Source organism: Capricornis sumatraensis, chromosome 21 (genome assembly GCF_032405125.1).
Source record: "Capricornis sumatraensis isolate serow.1 chromosome 21, serow.2, whole genome shotgun sequence".
Lineage (NCBI taxonomy): Eukaryota > Metazoa > Chordata > Mammalia > Artiodactyla > Bovidae > Capricornis > Capricornis sumatraensis.
In genome coordinates this window covers 10,168,056-10,183,896 of record NC_091089.1, presented here as the reverse complement: position 1 = coordinate 10,183,896, position 15,841 = coordinate 10,168,056, and the positions used below count along the sequence as shown (strand labels likewise).

General features: G+C 40.7%; 1 protein-coding gene across 1 annotated transcript in view; it reads left to right on the top strand.

The window, feature by feature from the left end:
* DOK6 (docking protein 6) overlaps positions 1 to 15,841 on the top strand; it is a 395,605-nt gene that overhangs the window by 304,041 nt on the left and 75,723 nt on the right. The window contains exon 6 of the mRNA XM_068993932.1: positions 4,839 to 4,977. Coding sequence (XP_068850033.1) covers positions 4,839 to 4,977 — 139 coding nt within the window. The remainder of the gene's footprint in view (positions 1 to 4,838; positions 4,978 to 15,841) is intronic.

Below are 15,841 nucleotides of genomic sequence, written 5' to 3'. Positions count from 1 at the left end.
TCTTTCTCACTCTATTGTTTTCCTCTATTTCTTTGCACTCTATTGTTTTCCTCTATTTCTTTGCATTAATCACTGAAGAAGGCTTTCTTATCTCTCCTTGCTCTTCTTTGGAACTCTCCATTCAAATGGGTATGTCTTTCCTTTTCTCCTTTGCTTTTCACTTCTCATCTTTTCTCAGCTATTTGTAAGGCCTCCTCAGACAACCATTTTGCATTTCTGCATTTCTTTTTCTTGGGGATGGTCTTGATCACTGCCTCCTGTATAGTCTGATGAACCTCTGTCCATAGTTCTTCAGTCACTCTATCAGGTCTAATCCCTTGAATCTATTTGTCACTTCCACTGTATAATTGTAAGGAATTTTATTTAGGTCATACCTGAATGGTCTAGTGGTTTTCTCTACTTTCTTCAATTGAAATCTGAATTTTGGAATAGGGAGTTCATGATCTGAGTCACAGTTAGTTCCTGGTCTTGTTTTTGCTGACTGTATAGAGCTTCTCCATCTTTGTCTGCAAAAAATATAATCAGTCTGATTCCAGCATTGACCATCTGGTGATGTCCATGTGTACGGTCTTCTCTTTTGTTCCTGGAAGAGGGTGTTTGCTATGACCAGTGCATTCTCTTGGCAAAACTCTGTTAGCATTTCCCCCTGCTTCATCCTGTACTCCAAGGTCAAATTTGCCTGTTACTGCAGGTATCTCTTGACTTCCTGCTTTTGCGTTTCAGTCCCGTATAATGAAAAAGACATCTTTATTGGGTGTTAGTTCTAGAAGATCCTATAGGTCTTCATAGAACCATTCAACTTCAGCTTCTTCAGCATTACTAGTTGGGGCAGAAACTTGGATTACTGTGATATTGAATGGTTTCCCTTGGAAATGAACAGAGATCATTCAGTCATTTTTGAGATTGCACCCAAGTACTGCATTTCAGACTCTGTTGTTTACTATGTGTGACTATCTTAGTTCTTCCCAAGTTAAGGAAAGTGTTCTTTTATGCTTTTTGTCCATTTTGTCATACTTCTTCCTTTCTTTCAGGTCCATGGGTCACAGTCTTAAACTGCACAAATATCACTCCTAATTTTTCCTCTTATGTGTCCCAAGTATCATCCCCCACTCCCTCAGATGACATGGTGACCTATGGAAAGAGTTCTATATGCCAGTATTTTTCAAACTATAATGTGTGTGCAAGCATATTGTCACAATGCAGGTTCTAACTGGCTTGTTTTTATCAAGCTTCATGAGCTGCTTGTATATTTTAGAGATTAATCTTTTGTCCATTGCTTCATTTGCAGATGTTTTCTTCCATTCTGAGGGCTGTCATCTTGTTTATGATTTCCTTTGCTGTACCAAAAGCTTTTAAGTTTAATTAGGTCCTATTTGTTTATTTTTGTTTTGTTTTCATTACTCTAGGAAGTGGGTCATAAAAGATCTTTCTGTGGCTTATGTCAAAGAGTGTTTTTCTAGTGTTTTCCTCTAAGAGTTTTACAGTGTCCAGTCTTACATTTACATCTTTAATCCATTTTGAGTTTATTTTTGTGTATAGTGTTAGATACTGTTCTAATTTCAGTCTTTTACATGCCTCTGTCCAGATTTCCCAGCACCTCTTATTGAAGAGGCTCTCTTTTCTCCATTGTATCTTCTTGCATCCTTTGTCATAGCAATTATATTCCAATGTAAAAAAAAATTCTTTTTAATGTCCAAATGAAGGTTCCGCTTCAGCACTCTGGACAGCTCCCAGTGATGCTGGTCAGGGGACCATGTTGAGGAGCAAGCCATCGGTTATCACAATGATTTCATGTCTCACCTTGTCCTCTCTAGCACTGGCTTACTACCACAAAACTGTTTAGACGTATAAGAAAAAGATCTTATCTGTTCCTTGCCACTCCCAAGAGTAAATGTTTTAAATAGTAACTAGGAAAAACGTAAACTGTTTATTCCAACACTGCTGACAGAAGTCATAAATCTAAGCCAATTGTACTGAAGAAGTGTAATTTCACCTTGGCTTTGGGTATCTGTTGAGAAAACAGCATCTTCTGCCCAAATGTACTCTGTTATTTTAAGCCAGTGTGTTCAAATTCCTGGTTTCTTGACCAATGGATGAAATTTTTATTTCAGAGGTTGGAGGAAAAAAATACAATCCCTTCTGTATGCCTTCAGACACCCCCACTAGGCATAGTTAAGTCCCAGGAAGTGGCGAAGGGTTAGACCTGTGCATCTCAGTGACTAGGTATAAAATAACAATTTGTATCTTCATTATCTGATTTCCAAAGGCTAATAAGCAGTGTTTTTCCAGTGGCAGTGAACGAAACTCAACCTCAAATGAGATGGGCTCACCGTTTATCAATGTTTTGCCTGCTCTTCCTGTTGGAGTTCTTTACTCCTCGGAATCAACAAAGAAAGCTCATTTGTTTCACTTTGTGAAAACTCTTCATTTTTCCCTCAGACTTTCCATTTCACGCTGTGTGAATTTTATTAAGATCTCTTTCACAGAAGCTAAGTGCTGGCTCTATGGGGCCCTAAGGGCTGGCAGTCGCAGCCTCTGTAATTTCTAAAGCCTCTTGAGACATTTATTTTCTACCAAAAGTCCTCGGAAAATCACAGAGAAGAATCTAAAATCTCTTTGGTGATGGAAGATGGAAGTTGGCCTCATGAGTATTTCATGCAAATCTTTTGGTATTACAGCCTGAAAACACCAACACGGCAGTCCTGTTAATATCCAGTCTGTGAATGGGAACATCATACTAATACTCAGTGCCTCTTTCTGAAGGCCTCCAACTACTTTCAAAAGCTGGTTTAAAATACTAATTAATTATTTTTATTTTAGAATTCAGTTCCGTTCAGTTCAGTTGCTCAGTCATGTCTGACTCTTTGCAACTTCATGAACCACAGTACACCAAGCCTCCGTGTCCATCACCAACTCCTGGAGTTTACCCAAACTCATGTCCGTCGAGTCGGTGATGCCATCCAGCTATCTCATCTTCTGTCACCCTCTTCTCCCCCTGCCCCCAGTCCCTCCCAGCATCAGAGTCTTTTCCAGTGAGTCAACTCTTCGCATGAGGTGGCCAAAGTATTGGAGTTTCAGCTTCAGCATCAGTCCCTCCAATGAACACCCAGGACTGGTCTTCTTTAGGATGGACTGGTTGGATCTCCTTGCAGTCCAAGGGACTCTCAAGAGTCTTCTTCAACACCACAGTTCAAAAGCATCAATTCTTTGGTGCTCAGCTTTCTTCACAGTCCAACTCTCACATCCATACATGACCACTGGAAAAACCATAGCCTTGACTAGACGGACCTTTGTTGGCAAAGTAATGTCTCTGCTTTTCAATATGCTATCTAGGTTGGTCATAACTTTTCTTCCAAGGAGTAAGCGTCTTTTAATTTCATGGCTGCAATCACCATCTGCAGTGATTTTGGAGCCCAAAAAAGTAAAGTTGAATTAGTCTTGGTTAATAAAATATATCCATAATCTTGCTGCCTGAGAAACTGTCAGTGGTTTTATTCCAAGAAAAAATTGTTTTAGAGGTGCATGAGTGCTAAGCCGTCTCAGTCACGTCCTACTCTTTGTGATGCCAGGGACTATAGCCCATGAGGCTCCTCTCTCCATGTGATTTCCCAGCCAAGAATACTGGAGTGGGTTGCCATTTCCTCCTTCAGGGGATCTTCCTGACCCAGGGATCAAACTTGTGTCTCTAAAGTCTCCTGCATTTGCAAGTGGGTTCTTTACCATTAGTACCACCTAGGAAACCCCATTTTAAAAAGTCATCATACTTAAATAATTGAAAAGGAATTTGTATTCTGATTTTTTTTCCACTTGAATTTACATTGTAAGAATTTTAGTCAGTTCCCTGGTGGCCAGGTGGTTACAATTCTGTGCTTTCACTGCTGTGGTCCAGGTTGAATCTCTGGTTAGGGAACTGAGATTTCACGAGCCATGCGGCATGGCCGAAAGAAGAAAAAGAGTTTCAATGTTATTATGTGCTTTCATAAATGACACAATAATAGCTTTGTAATAGTCCATCAGATAAAAATATTATATTTACACAAACAGATTCTGTATGGTGGATATTGAGATTAGTTTCATATTTTCTCTATGATGAAAATAAGAGTAACCAACATTTTTGAGCACTTAATACATGCTAAATGATGCTAAAAATATTGTATCGTCTCTTAACTGTCATAATGATCTTATGACATGTGTATTATAATTTTTCCTGCTGGAGATGTTGAGAGGAGGGTTATCTTGCTCAAGGTCACACTGCTGGTAAGTGGCTGAGCCAAGGTTCAAACAAATATTCATACATCCATGTTGAGTCTCCTCGCTGGCATGTTGTCTCTTAGTGTATTCTGAGATTTACGTAAGGATTCTTCAGTTTGAATAAAAGCTTCAACCCATGTATGCAGATCCTTAAAGTCTACTCCTTGGTTCCTGCTGCAATGAGTATAAAATTGCAGATTTTCATTCTTAACATTTCAAGAGCTGTCAAGTTATAGGAGATAGTGCTATGATATCAATGTGAAGATTCTTAAAACAACAGTTTGTTTTTATTCTTTAAATATTGGTAAGACATGCACTGTCATACCTGAAATTGCTTTTACACTGCTGTGAACACTTCATCTTTAAAATTCCAAATGTGCATGGATATTCACCCATAGTTTCATCCTCGTGCACAGTTTATAGACGCATCAGTTGGTTAGTCGGCTGGTTGGTTGGTTGGTTTGGTCCAGGATGAATCTGCTTCACTCATGCCTGTGTGGGTCAAGGCGGAGGGGGTTACAGGGCGAGAACTGTTGCGCACTTGAGCACATGAAGACCCATCTGTTTCCCTGTCTCTGTTCTCACAGAATGTGTGACACAGGAGAAGGCCTGTTCACTTTTCAAACAAGGGAAGGAGAAATGATCTATCAGAAGGTCCATTCTGCGACACTGGCCATAGCTGAGCAGCATGAGAGATTAATGCTAGAAATGGAGCAGAAGGCCCGGGTAAGGCCCCTTCCTTGGTAACCTAACAGCTTGGAAATGAATGTCCCTGAGCTCCAATGCGCATCGTGTACATGTGGGCCCATTCAGGCCAGCACCTGAGTGTCCACCCCCACCCCGGCCCTGAGAGCTTGTCCCAATTACCCAACCTCATCTCTCAAATATTCTATTCAGTTTATGACAAAAGAAGCTGTTTGTGGCTGCTGCAGGGAGCCATGCACTTTGTGTATGTACCTATGACCTGTTGCCATGGTTACCCAAAGAGGGATAGAGTGCCCAGAGAGTCAAACGGAGTGGTGCCCTCTGCATATCTCCACACGTAGCCAGACAATCAGCGATGTGAATATGGACCCACAATAACAAGGAAAATATGTTTCTACCAGAAAGCGTTCCATTTTTCTTTCTGTCTTTGTATGTATTTTAAATTCTCTGAAACTTCTAGCTCTTTCTGTCCATGTTTCAGAGCCAATACTAAAATGTTTTCAGAAAGCACTTATACTGTTCACCAGTTGTCTATTATCCTGTCCTGGAACTATGCTGTAGTTTCAAGGTTGAGCTTAGAAATAATTTCATAAAGAATCTGAAATAGCAAAATTTACAAGTATCTGAAAAACAATATAAGCTTTACTACTAACTTCTTTGAAAAGCAAACTAAAGAATTATTATTGGTCATTGATCATCAAAAGAGATCAATATTGTCTTTCTGCAGAATTGATAGGGATGCATAAGAACCCATCTATGAAAGGACAAAAGTGGAATTTTGAGAAATAGATGGGTCACTACCCAGAAAAATACTCATAATTCTATTCCATTAAAAGACTGTGGGGCTTTCTATGTAGTATTATTTCATTTGGACTTTAAAAAATTTCAAATATGTAATAATTTGAAATGTAAAATAATCTTTTAAATGTAAGAAGACAAAGTGGTTTAAGGAATGATTTTACATTATTCTTAATACATTTCAAATTTTGTCAATACTACATATACATTTTTATCTCTCTATCCAAGATATGGTTTAAAGAGCCTTCCTAATATCTAAGGGTGGCAAGTGCAAGTCACGCTTCCATTTGGCCTTCAGTGGGAGGTAAAAGAGTAGCTAGAACATAAAAAGGATTATTAATATGAGACTATGGGATTAATTGATGAAGCACCACCAGGAGGTTGGTAGAATTTAGTCTTTAGAAAGATTTGGGTTAAATTTAAATTATTTTAATAATTATCTAATTAATATGACATTTTTCTAATGGCTTAAATTGGGAGAAAAAAATGTATAACTACCAAATTTCAAATTATTTGAGTAACTGGCACAATCATTATCAGCCCATATTTATAATCTGCTAGTGTTCATTTTCACCTAAAATTAACAACTGTGAGGTCATTTGCGATTAGTCAACAGGTGTCAAAGTCAAAGTGAAGTCGCTCAATCGTGTCTGACTCTTTGCGACCCCATGAACTTCAGCCTCCCAGGCTCCTCCATCCATGGGATTTTCCAGGCAAGAGTACTGACTGTTTGTGACCCCAAGGACTTCAGCCTCCCAGGCTCCTCCGTCCATGGGATTTTCCAGGCAAGAGTACTGGAGTGGGTTGCCGTTTCCTTCTCCAGGGGATCTTCTCAACTCAGGGACTGAACCCGGGGCTCCTGCATTGCAGGTGGACGCTTTACCCTCTAAGCCACCAGAGAAGCCTTAGTCAACAAGTGTAGTTCTTTACTTCTGATTGTTCTGAGCAGGCAAAATGCTCATAAGTAAAGGCTCTTAGGTGGTATTTTCATGAAGGAGAGTCCAGGAGCTCTTTCAGGCAACAGTAATTGTCTGCAGTAAGGACAGCACTCAGTGTGCTGGCTTCCCATTCTGGTTCTCCTACTCATGGACTGTATAATCTTGAGCAGCTCATTTAACCTCTAAATGTCTCGTTTTCCTCTGTCTGTAGAATGGGTATATAATCATTCTACTGATTTGGTTGTAAAGATGTATCTGTGCATTAATGCATACAAAGTGCTGAGAACAGACCTGGCACACAGGAGGTACTGTGAAAGGTTCATTATTACGATGGTGATGTTGAATAATTTTAAGATCTGCAATGGTGGTGAAGACACGATATTTTGGTTCCCAGCTGTAGCTCAGTAATATGTTCGTCCCTTTCAAGTACACCTGCACCTTGTGCCAAAAGATTTGCAACACCAAATTTAATTCACCTTTGCCTTTGATGCAGTTGTATTTTGTCTTATCCTGTGCCACTGAGAAGCAAGGGGAGAGGAGGGAGGCTATTGCTGTGATGGGGATGGTACAGATGGAAGGTCCACCAACTGAGATCTCAGGCAGTGGAAGCCAGGATCGGGGTACACCATAGACCTGGGTGCTTGAAGATGGAAGGGGAAGGGGACAGATATTAAAAGAGCAGGCTCGGGGCATCTTTGACCATCCAGTGGCTTAAACTGGGTGAAAAAGTGTGACTACCAACTTTGAAATTATTTGAGAACACAGGGGAAATTATTAAAGCTACATATTTAAACCAATGGTACCTCTCGAATTTGTTTCTATTGGGCTTCCCTAGTGGCTCAGATGATAAAGCATCTGTCTGCAATGCAGGAGACCCAGGTTCGATCCCTGGATTGGGAAGATCCCCTGGAAAAGGAAATGGCAGCCCACTCCAGTATTCTTGTCTGGAAAATCCCATGGACCGTGGAGCCTGGTAGGTTACCGTCCATGGGGTCGCAAAGAGTCGGACATGACTGAGTGACTTCACTTTTACTTTCACTTTCATGGAGGTCATAATCTTAGATAAAACACTCCAAGTTCTTCTAATTCTGTTGTCAAAAACAAAGGTGCTCCACTTTGCATGTGCAACATTTTCAAGGAAAGTTTTCATTGTTTCGGTGATAACAGCCATTCATCAAAACACGCATGTCAAAGGTGCTTGCATGGCCCTGCCCGTGGAGGGTGAGTGTAGGCTGACCTCATCGTCGACAAAACCTCAAAGGCCCTGAAATAATTTAATTTTGGATTTCAATGGATCTGTTACACACATACACATAAAATTATACACACAAACACAAATAATATAAAAGAAACTTCTTGTTTTAATTTGCTTTGTATGTTCTTAAGCTTTACAAGTGCTATGAAATGTCCACAGGGACATGATGAGAAGACATAAATGAAATTTTCAAAACACAGGTTTTCCCTTATAGTTTATCAAAAATAAGTGAAGGAAGAGGGGATAGTCATTTCTAACTTTGTAACAATGTGATTTAAAAGCAAAGAACCCCCCATAATAAAAGTTACAGTTTGTCCTTTAAAAACATAGTGTCTGGAATGCTCCCCTTTTCAGTCATTCTTGCTTCCTCGTCACCTGAAAAGCTCTGTGCACAGTTTAAGGACAAACAGCATCAGTTCAGTTCAGTTCATTTCAGTCACTCAGTTGTGTCCGACTCTTTGCGACCCCATTAATCGCAGCATGCCAGGCCTCTCTGTCCATCACCAACTCCCGGAGTTCACTCAGACTCGCGTCCATCGAGTCCGTGATGCCATCCAGCCATCTCATCCTCTGCCGTCCCCTTCTCCTCCTGCCCCCAATCCCTCCCAGCATCAGAGTCTTTTCCAATGAGTCAACTTTTCACATGAGGTGACCAAAGTACTGGAGTTTCAGCTTTAGCATCATTCTCTCCAAAGAAATCCCAGGGCTGATCTCCTTCAGAAATGGAGTGGTTGGATCTCCTTGCAGTCCGGGACTCTCAAGAGTCTTCTCCAACACTATAGTTCAAAAGCATCAATTCTTTGGTGCTCAGCCTTCTTCACAGCCCAACTCTCACATCCATACATGGCCACTGGAAAAACCATAGCCTTGACTAGATGGACCTTTGTTGGCAAAGTAATGTCTCTGCTTTTGAATATGCTATCTAGGTTGGTCATAACTTTTCTTCCAAGGAGTAAGCATCTTTTAATTTCATGGCTGCGATCACCATCTGCAATGATTTTGGAGCCCCCCAAAATAAAATCTGACCCTGTTTCCACTGTTTCCCCATGTATTTGCCTTGAAGTAATGGGACCAGATGCCATGATCTTCGTTTTCTGAATGTTGAGCTTTAAGCCAACTTTTTCACTCTCCACTTTCACTTTTATCAAGAGGCTTTTTATAGCATTGGTGGTGTTGAAATATGAGCAAGATAGCAAACCACTGGTAATGCCTAAAAAACACCACTGGCAGGACTTAAAGGGGCTACTGTCCAAAATTGTCACTTCTGTGGTCTTCCTAAGCTCCAGTGGATGGAGAAGAACAACATAAGTCTCACATAAAATGTCCTTCCTAGAAAACAAATAGTTTTCTTTCTCTAAGATCTGTCATTTTACTTGTTCTTGTTACTAGAAATAAAAGAGAGTTAAAGTCACACATTTAACAAACTAGAAACTTTTACTGTTCCCCAAACAGTAAGCCTTTTGAACAGTAAGCATTTAAAAACAAATGATCTTATTTCCCTTTATAATGTAAGATGAAAAGAAATTTCTGGTGAGGAGGCAGCACTGTCTGTCTCTCCAGCCACCCCATTGGCACGTAGTAAGTCTAATGCCACCTACCTCAGAGGAGGGCAAGGGGAGGGGGAGAACGAAGTTGTTTCATGTACAACTGACTTAGACTGCGACTCGAAGTTAGTGTATTTGCCCTTCCAGATTTATACATGATCGCCAATCTTACCCAGGTATTCACTGCTACCAGCCTATGAAATAGTTCTTGTCTAAGGAGCTGTATGACCAAGGAAATGCTGTTCCACGGCATGAACTCCAAGCTGGGTATCTTTTTCACAGTTTAATGTCTCTCAAGTCAGATGAGAGTTAACGGTTTAATTAGCAGCACTGTTCTTTCCTAGTGCTCCATAAAATCATGTGTCTTTCTAATGATGGCATCCTGGAGTGTATAAAATACCATAATACTTGTCGTAAGTATTCTGAAGACTCTAAACTGTTATTCCCAACTGGCACTAAATTATATCTTTCAGTTCTTTTCGAGTCCCTGTCTAACAAGGCGGGGAGTACCGTGTGCCCATTTATACATTTTGAAGAAATAGGAAAGCTTCCAGAATGGGACCTGTCCTGGGCAGTTTGGCTTTCTTTTGAGTGACAGCATCCTTCATACATGCATTTTATGTGAATCTCTATCAGCTATGAAGGGAAAAAAAACTAGTTCTCCCACACTGAAAAGGTGAAGAATTTGGAAGCAAAATAACCTTATAAGCTATAGACAGGAAAATGTTAACATTTTTTGCAATCTCTTTTCTAGGTTTAGTCATAGAATGTTATGAAATTCTATAAGTTGCTTAAATGTGTGATTTATGATGGCAAATGGTACGTTACAACCAAAATATAGGGATATCTGCTTGTGAATTCTTTCTTCAAAATTCTATTCTTGACTCTCTTGCTCAGTATTATCAATTATTAACCAGCAGACAAGAGCCTTCATTATTACTGACAATGACCAGTTCCATGCTGGGAAATGCTGTTTGCATTTTTGTGAAATTTTCTTTTACTGATTGGCCGACACTGATTAAACTAACACAAGCTCAGTTAGAACAAATTATTATAGTTGATAACTAAAGTGGGCCTGTGTTCCTGATGTTTCAGAACACTAAAGGAAAATTAGTTTCTAAACAAAAACAAAGAAAATACTAATTTCTATCTGCAATAATACACAAATGAGATGGAAATGACAGGAAGGCAGTATGTAATTTTTCTAATACATCATGCTGAGACATAGCGTGATGGTCAAAATTTTATTTAGATTTTGTGTTTTGTTTTTCTTTAGAAGTTTCTATGACTCTAGATGTTACTTCAAAAAATATATTATATATCATATATGTATAGCATATAATCAACTTGATTACAATTATAAGGTATAAGGAAAATTAATGTTTAACATTAAAAAGTTCAACTGTGTTTAAAAAGACACAATTTGTTTCTTTTATTTATACTGCTAGAATAGAACAGTAGTAGAGAAATCTACAAATATTGTTCTTTTTCATTTCTTTAAACTATAGTAGTCTTACTTATTCAGAGGCATACAGTCTGCTCTTGGCAATTACAGGAGTGTTGTTGTTTCATCACTGAGTCGTGTCCAACTCTTTTCGACTCTGGGGACTGTAGCCCACCAGACTCTTCTTGTCCATGGGATTCTCCAAGCAAGAATACTGGAGTGGGTTGCCATTTCCTTCTCCAGATCTTCACAACCCAGGGGTGGAACCCAAGTCTCCTGCTTGGCAGGCAGATTCTTTACCCAGTGAGCCACCAGGAAAGCCCCAATTACAAGAGTAATATCCTTAAGAGAGGAAAAAAAAAAAAAAAACATTTCAAAAGTCAGTCAAAATGACTCAGCATACAAACGTATATGACATATATGCATACAACCCAAAGAATCAGACCGACTCCTCTTGGAGACAATGCTGTAAAATGGGTGTGGGGGAGTAGGCCAGTAGGGACAAACTAAAATCTAAGAAATTGATGTAAGAATTGCATGAGAAGATCATTCAGGCTACAGTTAAAGAATGGGAGCATAGTTGTCAATGCCTGGATGCACACACACCATGTGGAAGCTGCACAGCATGGTCGGTAACCAGGGAGACTCTAGGGAAACACCAGCAGAGCTGTGTGACCTCCTGCAAGTCACTTACCTCGCTGTGTCTTGGCTACCTCTCCTTAAAAGAAGGAAGAAGGAGCAATAATATCCACATCAGAGGGTTAGGCTACCACCTGGTCTTTAGTGAAAGCTCAGTAATTATGAGGTAATTCATAACATGGCAAAAGGAAAACCTTTCATTTTAAATGGGTAAAATTTTAAAAGTTCATCCCAGAATTCACTATATGCATACACTGGAAATTAATTACATACATGTATTATGGCCTCCATATACTTCAAAATCAAATGACAGCAAAACTTTTATTTAAAACAACTATGAATTTTAATGTTTAATTAATGTTTTAATTTAATGTATTCATCATATTCCTTAGATTCAAAGGGTAGCTCTGTAAATGTATCTGCTTACAGATGATAGATAGATAAAGAATACTTATTCTTAAAAGCATTACTGGGACTTCCCTGGTGGGCCTGTGATTAAGACTGTGAGCTCCCACTCCAGGAGCGTGAATCCCATCCCTGGTTGGGGAACTAAGATCTCATGTGCTGCATGGCATGGCCTAAAACTAAACAGATTAAAACAACAACAAAATGCCATAAAGAAAAAAAAGGAGGCGGAAGACGCAAGCTGATAAACATTAAAAAAAAAAAAAAAAACTTTACTGAGTATAGGTTAGAGTGGCATTCAAAGTATTTATGTAGATGTTTGTAATAATTTCTGATGTTATTCCAAAGTCCAGCTTTCTTTCACACCCTGTGAAAGTATTTTGGTCAATATGCAGTTTAAAATATGTACTGATGACATCTATTTTGTTTCAAGTTAATGAAAATACTATCCTACAAAGTCCAATTTTAAACGTCACCTAACAACTTCCAATACACGACCATATAAACTACGTTTTATTTGTGAGCATTTATACTCAGCAAGGAGAAGGCAATGGCAACGCACTCCAGTACTCTTGCCTGGAAAATCCCATGGATGATGGAGCCTGGTAGGCTACAGTCCATGGGGTCGCTAAGGGTTGGACACGACTGAGTGACTTCACTTTCACTTTTCACTTTCATGCATTGGAGAAGGAAATGGCAACCCACTCCAGTGTTCTTGCCTGGAGAATCCCAGGGACGGGGGAGCCTGATGGGCTGCCGTCTATGGGGTCGCACAGAGTCGGACACAACTGAAGCGACTTAGCAGCACTCAGCAAGGTGTCTTCTATTTTTTTTCCCATTTATGTTGAATAAAATAGAAGATTAAGAGTGTGTCCCCTACTGAGAATTAAGTCAAGTCTTTGAGAAGCCCGTCATCCATAAACTTTCCAGCTCCAGAGAACTGGCAGAACCCTAACAGTGCCAAGCTTGGCTGGCGGACGGTCTCCTGGGCTTCGATTTCTGTGCAGCTTTCAAGTTTCATGAGCTCTTTTCCAAGAACAAACAAAACTAACTGATCTTGAGGGAGTGCACTGGTGTTGAGCTTTTCCTTATGAAGCAGCATGTTTTTTTCTTACACTGACCAGCATGTCCCACGTCACATGAACGCTCTGCCCCACCACCTGGATTTCTGCCCTGCGTCTCATCTACAGGGTTTCCCCACCCATTCCCCTTGTCTCAGGCAAACCAGGGCCTGGTCGATATATGTGCCCATGTGAGGCATGTTTTAACTCTTCATCATACAGAGAAGCTGTGTCTTTTTGAAGACTGGTTTTCTCGGGGTACATGCCCAGTAGTGGGATTGCTGGGTCATATGGTAGCTTTATTCCTAGAATTTTAAGGATCCTCCAGAGTGGCTGTATCAATTTCCATTCCTACCAACTGTGCAAGATGGTTTTCCCTTTATCTCCACATCCTTTCCAGCATTTTTTTTTGTTTGTCATTTTTTGATAATGACCATTTTCATGGCTGCGAGGTGTTACCTCATTGTAGTTTTGATTTACAGATCTCAAATAATGAGCGATTTTGAGCATCTTTTTTATGCATGTTGGCCATCTGTATGTCTTTGTTGGAGAAATGTCTGTTTACACCCATTTTTTGATTGGGTTATGTGTTTCTGATAAGCTGCATGTCTGCTGCTGCTGCTGCTGCTGCTGCTGCTATGTCGCTTCAGTCGTGTCCGGCTCTGTGCAACCCCACAGACGGCAGCCCACCAGGCTCCCCTGTCCCTGGGATTCTCCAGGCAAGAACACTGGAGTGGGTTGCTATTGCCTTCTCCAATGCATGAAAGTGAAAAGTGAAAGTGAAGTCGCTCAGTCGTATCCGACTCAGCGACCCCATGGACTGCAGCCCACCAGGCTTCTCCATCCATGGGATTTTTCCAAGCAAGAGTACTGGAGTGGGGTGCCATTGCCTTCTCCAAAGCTGCATGTCTATCCGTCTAGTCCAGGCTATGGTTTTTCCTGTGGTCATGTATGGATGTGAGAGTTGGACTGTGAAGAAGGCTGAGCACTGAAGAATTGATGCTTTTGAACTGTGGTGTTGGAGGAGACTCTTGAGAGTCCCTTGGACTCCAAGGAGATCCAACCAGTCCATTCTGAAGGAGATCAGCCCTGGGATTTCTTTGGAAGGAATGATGCTGAAGCTGAAACTCCAGTACTTTGGCCACCTCATGCGAAGAGTTGACTCATTGGAAAAGACTTTGATGTTGGGAGGGATTGGAGGCAGGAGGAGAAGGGGATGATAGAGGATGAGATGGCTGGATGGCATCACTGACTCGACTGACGTGAACCTGAGTGAACTCCGGGAGTTGGTGATGGACAGGGAGGCCTGGCGTGCTGCGATTCATGGGGTCGCAAAGAGTCAGACACGACTGAGTGACTGAACTGAACTGATGGACTTACAAATACAGCAGGGGAAGGAGAGGGTGGAATGAGTTTTTTTACTTCTGTTGAGCTCTTAGAGTTAGATCGGTGGTCTTTACTGAGCGCTTTGGACATGAGTGTGCTTTTCATACTAAAAGCATCATATAAGATATTTACAACAACACTGAAGGCACATTGTATTAATGTGTCTTATCTTTAATTTAGAGATAAGGAAAAATTGAATCTTAGGAAAAAAAAAAAAGTTTACATACCTTGCCTGAAGTCAAATGGCTAGGTGACTGTGGTGTTGATCTTTGATAACAAGTTGCGGACCACAAAGCCAGTGGGCTTAGCTCTGTGACTCTGCCACACAAATCATGGTCTTCTATTTTTGAACATAGGAGAGAGGCGCTCACGTTCCTGCCTCAGTCCAGTGGAATTGACCCAACTGGTGTAATTCTCATCTTACCTGCTTTTTGAATAGGAAGTTTCCAATCAATTATTTTACAATGAACTATGGTAAAGAGGGAAGGATGTCATGGGCTCCAAGCCCCAGAGGCATCGCCCACTGGCTGTGGCACCGTGAACAAGTCCCATGACCCCCCAGGGCCCCATCTCCTTTGTCTGTAAAAGTCAGATGGTATATTTGTTGATAATTTATGTGGATATTAAAGGAGATAACCTGTGAAGCCAATTTGCATAGGTCAAGGCACATAGAGAATGCCTCCTAACTGCTCATCTATAAATGGTAACTTTTGTCCTAGTATGATTTTTTTTAATTCAAGACAATAATTAGGAAGAGTCAGCAAAAAGGAAAATTGATTTTTAACAGTTTTTTAAAAAAAAAATACACATGAATTTTATGTAGGTGAACACAAATAAGCATTAAGTTTTATCACAAGGGCCAGCAGGGTCCCAGAACAGCGAAGGGAAATTGCAGGAGGCAGTGGTATAAGCTGGAAAATATTGTTAGTAAAATGGGAAGAGGTGCTGGGAAATCACATCAGTGAAATCACAAAAGTCACATCAGTGGTCAGGCCCTTCCTGCTGCTTCTTGGCAGCAAAAATCCTCTCAAAACACAAGGCTGTGTTGTCACATGTCGTCATTCATGCGGGAGGAAGCGCGCCTTCCCAGGAGAGATCAGCATATAAATGGGATAAAGAGCAGTGGACTCAGAAGTCTGGAGAACTGTTTTCTGTTGCGGGTTCTGCACGCGGGATTTTACCTGGAGCAAATCCCTGAATTTTCCTGGACTTGGATTTTTCCATCTGTAAGATGAAAGTAGTTGGATTTCTGGGAGTCAAACCACGATTTACATGGCCTGTGGACACAGTGAGCTGGGGCTTCCTCAGCCCACGGCAGCCTCAGAGCAGTGAGGCTCACCTGGTGACCCAGAACAAGGGAGGCAAGAAGAGACTGCCTTCAGGGTCTTAAAGGGCATGCCCGAAACGGACAGTGT